Source organism: Apium graveolens, chromosome 4, assembly GCF_009905375.1.
Source record: "Apium graveolens cultivar Ventura chromosome 4, ASM990537v1, whole genome shotgun sequence".
NCBI classification, from domain to species: domain Eukaryota; kingdom Viridiplantae; phylum Streptophyta; class Magnoliopsida; order Apiales; family Apiaceae; genus Apium; species Apium graveolens.
This window is the reverse complement of record NC_133650.1, coordinates 303,041,093-303,048,758: the sequence shown is the minus strand read 5'-3', so window position 1 is coordinate 303,048,758 and position 7,666 is coordinate 303,041,093. Positions and strand designations below refer to the sequence as shown.

Here is a 7,666-nt window from a genome sequence, read left to right as displayed (position 1 = left end):
TGATTGGCCTAAACTAACTGGAGCAACATTATTCATTTCCGTCAACTCTTACATGTACTGTATTGGGGGAGATTTGGATGCAAATTTACCTTGCAAATGCGTCTACATGTTTAATACATACAATCCGGGAGAGGGACTTAAAAGGGTGTCCTGAAATGTTGCAGTAAGCATATCCTGCTGTTGTTTCTGTTAGTGGAAAAATATATGTTTTTGGAGGCCGTGCGCCTTTCAAAGAAGATTCAAGCCCTTGGGCCGAGTTTTTGGACATAGATAAGCCTAAAGAAGAGCAAGAATGGAAGGCATTGGGCTGAGTTTTCGTCAGTGATAGGACTATCTATTGGATTGAGAACCGTTACTTGATGGCCTATGAATTGGACAAACGCGTTCACTACAGGGGTTACTTGTCACCGACAGTGTTTGGTTACGAATATTTTCAGTCAGCTGCATATTCACCTCGTTTGGTGCACTTGGAAGACAGTATGTTTGGTTTCTTCACTTTGTTTCGCATTGATGAACAGATTAAAGTAGTAGAGTGCACCAAAGTCCGTGTTACCAAGGTCTATTCTGAGCACATGTGCCATCCAGGGACTATGGATCTCAGTGTCGTAGGCTACCAGTCCTATCAGTGTGATCTGATAAACAAGCTGTCCGGTGTGGTGTCTATGTAAGAACCATTGTTCCCCGTTGCAATTATTTTAATATGGCAACTTATCTGTTAATGCCACACATACATTCATGTATCTTCCTACGCCTGTAACTCTTCAGAGAGGCTAGTTATAATCCTTCCCTTTGGCTTTTGGTGCAGTGAGGCGTGACCAACATTGTCAACCATTTTCCAGAGGGGGAAAGAACGAAAATGTAGTACACATATATATTTTGTTATCGTATTCGTATATGTAGACATTACACTTTTAATCTGCAAGAAGAAAGAGATAGTGGCTAGAATACGATTTGCAGATTGTTCTCGAAATGAACTGTTATAGTATAATTTTTGGTTTCGATTTATAATCTCTGATCTCACGAAACTATCATTTAGCTGTTTGGTACGTACTACTTATTTTCTTATAAGACGATCCACAAAAAAATTTATGTACCTAGTAAATATGGCTTGTATTTCACCAACAAATTATGTGTCTTCTGAATCTCTGCAGTGCAGACTGAGGACGCCAGCTCGTATATATGAAGTTCCTGTTAGTAAAAGAAAATGGAATTGAAAAGAACATGTTCTGCTATTGGGTAAGGCTAATTTTCAGGTAATTACGGTAAAAATGTTGAACTATTCCTCTGAGAAATCACTTAACAGTGAAAACCAAGAACAATCTCAGCCTAAACTAGAAGGATCATGATGAAAAAGAGATGGAAAATGCGTTTTTCACTGTATTTTTCAGGAAAAGAGCTGTTTTCTATCGCCTATCATAGTCAATGCATCCTCTGTTTCTTCTGTTAAGTTTTAAGGTTTCACACTAACTTCTTCACTATAGATGTTTTCACATATCTGTGATATCATGATCACACATTTTCTGTTATTTTGTAGACAGTATGAAATTTTGTAAAATGTATTAAAATCTTTTTACTACACACCATTGTCGCTTCTATTAATATAGTTGTTATAGTTTTGTATAATGTTTTCGTTCATTTTATCAATTACATATCATCAGAAATCAAATTAGCAGAAATAACGATACATCTTTCATATCGTTTAACAAAGATCCAGACATGCTATTTGCTTATATTTGCTATAATAATGGAACTAAAGCTTGTTTTGAACCTTGAATATATGGTTAAAAACTATAAGTAATCCCTGTTTTTTGTTATGTAAAAAAGACTACATGGTTTTGAATGCCAAAAATGGCATGTCTTGCAGCACAGGTTTATATTTCAGTGAATTTGTTGTTTGTTTCTTCTTTCATTCATTCTGGTCTTCACTTTCCGGGAAGTGAAGGCATCTTATATGTACATCGGATTATTTTCATAAAATGATCAAGAGTAGTTGATCTGCAAGAAACTACTAATAATTAGCATGTGGACATGAATGTACCTGTAGGAACACTGAAATAGTTTAGCTATCTAGGTAAGAACTGTCCTCTACTAATTTCTGTCTCAGTCTGTTATTATAAGCAACGAGCACTGTTTGGTGTGCCCTAAATTACATTTTAGCAGGTCACATTTTCAAGGATCAGTTAGCTGTAAGAATGCAGTGACTATATAAAGTGTCGTGATATGTAACTGAAGGGCATTCTATAACTGAAACAAAATATATAGGTAACTCTGATATAAGAAAATGAGTCTAACAGTTTACTTCTTTATTTATTTTCTGCTACATAAAATGAGTCTAACAGTTGTAGGGTTGCCAAGGCTTATTGAGGTCAGGTCACAATGTGACAATACATTATTGCGATATGTAAAGGAAGAGGGGGAGGTGAAGGGGTTTGTCCAGTTTCGTGGTGAACAGGTAGGGAGCGCAGATGCAAAGTTCGAAGTCCATAGCTCGGAAAGTGGGAATGGACTGGTTCACATAAGAAGCTGTTACAACAACAAGTACCTGGTTTTGGACAAAAACAACTGGATTGCTGCCAAGGCTGAAAAGCCAGAGGAAGACCAATCCAAGCGTTCGTGTACACTGTTCAGGCCTACTTCTGTGGACGGGGATCCTAAAAAAATGCGAATTACTCATGTTCATCTTGGAAATTATCTGTGCTTGTGGCGAACAGCTGCACCCTATAATGGATGTGTAATGGCAAGGTACTCGAATCCAGATGCTTCGTCCTGTGACGTGTTTAATGTCATTGATTGGCAGTCACTGGTGTTTCTTCCCAAATATGTTACCTTTAAGGGTGATAACAATAAATTTCTCCAAGCCTACTGGTATGAAAATCATGAATATCTTCAGTTTTCGGAAGCTAAGGTAGAAGATAATCCAATGAGGGTGGGGAATGAGATTGTGCAGACTTCCAATGGTAACATTTGCATCCGTAACTTGTACTGGAATAAATACTGGAGGTTAAGCCCAAACTGGATTTGGTCCGATTCAACAACTTCCACAAGTTATGGTACAGTTTTTCAGCCAGTTAAAATCAGCAACGACTCAATCGCTCTTAGAAACGTAGCAAACAATTTATTCTGCACGAGGCATACCACCGAAGGCAAAGAAAGCTGTCTTAATGCCGATTCTGGTACAATCAATAGCTGGGCCAAATTAAAGGTATTTGAGCTTGTCATTTCAAAGAAGGTTGAAAATGTCAACTTCCGGATCATGGATGCAAGGATCTACGGTGAGTCTATCGTCTTGATGGATAGTTCATCTAACACTAATCAAGGCAATGCAATTCAGGAGCAGACATTTGATCTCTCATATAAAGTAAAGACGTCAAGTACTTGGAGCTCGACGGTCTCACTGAAGGCGAGTATTGAAACATCTTTTAGTGTAGGCCTTCCATCAATCGTGGAAGGCGAAGTTAAAGTAGGGTTTGAGGTTGCTGGAGAGTACATGTGGGGAAAAACTAAGGAAGTAGAAGAAGATAGATCCTTTACCTACAAGGTTATGATACCACCAAAGACAAAGGTAACTGTGCGAGTTATGGCAACCCGTGGTACTTGTGATGTTCCTTTTTCTTATACTCAGCGTGATGTCCTTTATACCGGGGAAACAGTTACCACTCAAATGGACGACGGGGTTTACACTGGCGTCAATAGCTATTCTTACTACACGGATGTCAAAGAGGAATCACTGATTAAGGATCATAATATCGAAGCTGCAGGATTTAAGAAGGTTGCTAAAGTGTCACCGTCTGGTGAGATTATTCCTCTCTAACAATCTTGAACAAGGTGGCAACATAACATCCTTCACGAGGCTTTAGAGATGTTGGATCAGTACTTCCATTAAGCTGTGCTTTCTACTACTTGCTAAATAAAGACTTTGCGTATCTGAAGGATTGTTGTCCTAAATAATTTCAATGTTTAAGTTGTATCTTAGTTTATAGTTCATGTGATACAATAAAATTACAAGTAGCAAAAAGAAGAAAGGAACCGCTAGTTACAAGGCCAGACCAAAGAGATACCTCAGCAGCAGAATATCTAATCATCCTGAAAAGCAGCTTTTTCGAAAAGCATAGGGCCTTACTTTTTCTAACAACAGTTTTTACGCCAAAAACAATTTTCCGAAAAACAGCTTTTAAATTTTATTAAATAGTTTTTTAGCTGTTTTTCAGCCAAAAACTGCTGTTGTTATATGCAACAGCAATGACAAACACACCATAAAACTGTTCATCTACTTCAAACCGTACTCTTGAAAAGTCTTTTGTCCCAATGCCGGCTGTATCAACAACTTGGGAGTTGGGATGGTGTGCACATTAGTTCGAAATTCTTCCTCAAATAAGCTGTATTTCTTATGAATGGCCTAAAATGACAGGAGAACATCACTGGTTTCGGTGGATATATCGGAGTGAATTTAATTTTAAAATCAGGTCTACCTTGCAATCAGGTCTTTATACTCGACACAAACAATCTAGCAAGGAAACTTGAAAAGTGACGCAAAATGCTGCAGGAGAGAGCCCCCACCCTTCGAAGACGATTGCAGCCAATGGGTCAAATTCCTGGACACGAAGAAATGAGTGAGACGGAGCCGAATACAAAATTTTGTGTTGATGAATTCTAGAAACGGGGTAAAAGAAGCAGATATATAATTAATAAATTTTCAAAATTTAATATAAACTATTGGGTGGTGCTAAATGCAGTAAAAATTTGCTCCGCGCAGTAATCAATAATTACTACTATGTCCCTCACCTCTAACTCTGCCAACATTAAATAGCAATCTTATAATCTTGCAAACATTAAATAGCCCGACACATGTTTTGCTTTTTTTAAGATTTACTACTAATCTTGTAATCTTTTATTAACCAAAACTAATCAAATTGCACTGATTTGTTAACTGAAATTGTCTTATTGACTAATATTTTTGATAAAATAATAATTTAATGTAATACAATTATTTGAAAAAATATGAAAATACTATTATTGAATTAAAAAATATTTATCCTTTTTTTTTAGTAAAAAAAATATTTATACTTGATTCAAATAATAATAATTATTGTAAATAAAAAGTGAACATATAAAAGTAAGGTCACAAAATTTAGTAAACTATGTTTGTAATCAGAATAAAATAATAGAAAAAATTGCTTATAAAAAGTAAAAATATATACTTAAAAAAAGAGGAAGAAGGTAAAAAAGATTGAACTACCTTCAATAGATAAAAACAAAATATTTTTTATATGAATTCTGATTTTTGCAGGTATTTTAATAATTTTTTGATTGAATAATTAAAATATTATTAGTATTCTTTTTTAATAAAATAGACAATATGTAGATAATTTAATTTGTAAAATATTATTTAAAAATTATATTTTTAACTAATAACTCAAAGTATATTAAAATATTAATATATATACAAAAATGAAAATGTCTTATAAAAAATAAAATCAAAGAAGTACTTACAAATATAGGGGGACGTGTATGTGAAATTGGGAATTGATAAGTTATTACTTATTCATGACCACATATGTATTTAATGTATTACTGATTTTTGTCAAATTTTGCACAGAAAAAGATGAGGGACATAATAGTAATTACTGATTACTGCACGGAATTTTTATTTACTGCATTTAACAATCATTAAACTATTATGTAAAATATTAACTTCTTTGGAGTTACAAGATTCCCCTCAATTGTTATACCAGCTTCCAAGACATGTTTCTTTTTCAAAATCTAAGAAGACTCATTGCTACATGTTCATGTAAATTCGATATAGGTGAGAATAATGAGAATCGAACGCATGGGGCCCAATTGATGAACTCTCAACCCGCCCCCAGGTACGGTTAAACAAACACTAATTATAGCTCATGCAACCCATTCAACACAAAATTTTTTTTGTTGACAAATGCAGAAAGTTCTCATTAAATTAAATATAGTACAGTCGGGACAGATACAATCAGGTGATAAAATAAATAACATACTAAAAACAATTAGATTATTTATTTTCTGATCGTTTAACACATAGAATTTAAAAATTCTTGAAATTAAAAATAAAATCAAAGACATCCCAAGCGATCCAAATTGCAACAGCATCTCTGAAAATAATAACATCGCAATTGACTATATCACATAAAAACTATGGTTAGCCCAATGTTCAGAAACACCAATCGCATAAAATGAGATTGGAGAAGCGGCACCCCAGCTATCTACATGCCGGACACCAGCTATAAACATGCCGAAGGCACCCCATCTATCTACATGCCGGATACCAGCTATAGACATGCCGAAAGTATAAACCCATGAAAGATGAACAATCTTTAGTTGTGAAAGGTGAGCTCTTGCAATAATCACCATCGTCCCAGATCCTATGCAGGCTTTGCAGATCACCAAAAATATCAATAAATTCGTACTCAACAGATCCATCACCAGATAAACCCAAGCATGACTAAATAAAAATATAACAAACACTCCAAAAGGAGAGACAAAACACACACTTCAAGAGGAGAGACACACAAACACCCAAAAAATTGGGTTTTATTGAAAGGAAATAAACAAGAATAACAGAGAATGAAGGGGTTGGGGCTTTCCACCGGAAAAAACCAGTGGAAGCCCCTTGATTTTCTTGAAAATAGACAAATCCTAACATTCAGCACAAAATCTAGTGTTACTGTCTGCCGGAAACTAATCTGTACACTTTATTAATACTAGAAGATAATCCCTGCAAAGTACGGGGTCGAGAAAGTTTTATTAAATTTATTTATAATAATATAATTAGCGTAATATATTGATGTTATAATATAATTAAAATACGGTGAAATCAAGTAAGTACTTGCATCCGAATAAATTATAACACGATCCAAACAAATCAACTAATATTAAAAAGGTAATACAAAATTCTAAAGAAAATAGAAGTATCGTAAATATAACACGATCCGGACAAATTTATTATTTTAATAAAAAATAATGTAGAACTATTCGAGAATAGAAGCATTATAATTATATTACAATTTCAACAATTTTATTACTTGCATAATAGAAATTTAGGAGTGTAAACAAAAAATTGTAAATATAATTCTTAAGATCTAACTTATGAATTGAAATTAATTTGAGATGAAAAATTAGGAAAGTTTATTATTTAAACATTTAAAATAGTAAATATATATACGAAATTATTATTTTCTTAATTTTTTTACATTTTTTATTTTTTTATATTTTTTATTTTTCTAATTATTTTTTCAAATTTTACCAACAAAGCGGATTTTTGACCGATTAACCCGATTTTTGACTGATTAATCCGATTTTTGTAAAAAAAAAATTTGTCTGATTTTCGCTTAATCAGTTTAATTTTCTACCGAACAGCGATTAATCCCGATTAATTATTGACTTTTAGAATACTTCACTAAAAAATGTAAAGGCGGGAGTAACACTTGCGTCTAGGTAAGTTTTACCGTGACCGCAAAATTTCCAACTTACTTAACTAAATATTTATATAATTGCACGGTATATGACTATATGTACATAAACTGATTTTGATTAACATCAGGCCGGCTTGACTCTTTGAGTGCAAAAATATTAGAAGGGAAGCCACGTTGATACTGGACGTTTAGTCTAATAATAAAAAAGTGACTTTCTATCATGA

General features: G+C 33.9%; 1 protein-coding gene across 1 annotated transcript; it reads left to right on the top strand.

Moving 5' to 3' along the window:
- The first annotated feature begins 406 nt into the window (after positions 1–406).
- On the top strand, positions 407–3,979 carry LOC141717276 (uncharacterized). Its single transcript, XM_074519366.1, has 2 exons — positions 407–664; positions 806–3,979. The coding sequence occupies exon 2, from the start codon at positions 2,282–2,284 to the stop codon at positions 3,809–3,811; it is 1,530 nt and encodes a 509-aa protein (XP_074375467.1). The 5' UTR covers positions 407–664; positions 806–2,281; the 3' UTR covers positions 3,812–3,979.
- Positions 3,980–7,666: the final 3,687 nt, after the last annotated feature.

What these genes read in the sequence shown, in the direction of transcription:
- LOC141717276 (XM_074519366.1), top strand. Translation starts at nt 2,282, where the DNA reads ATGAGTCTAACAGTTTACTTCTTTATTTATTTTCTGCTACATAAAATG.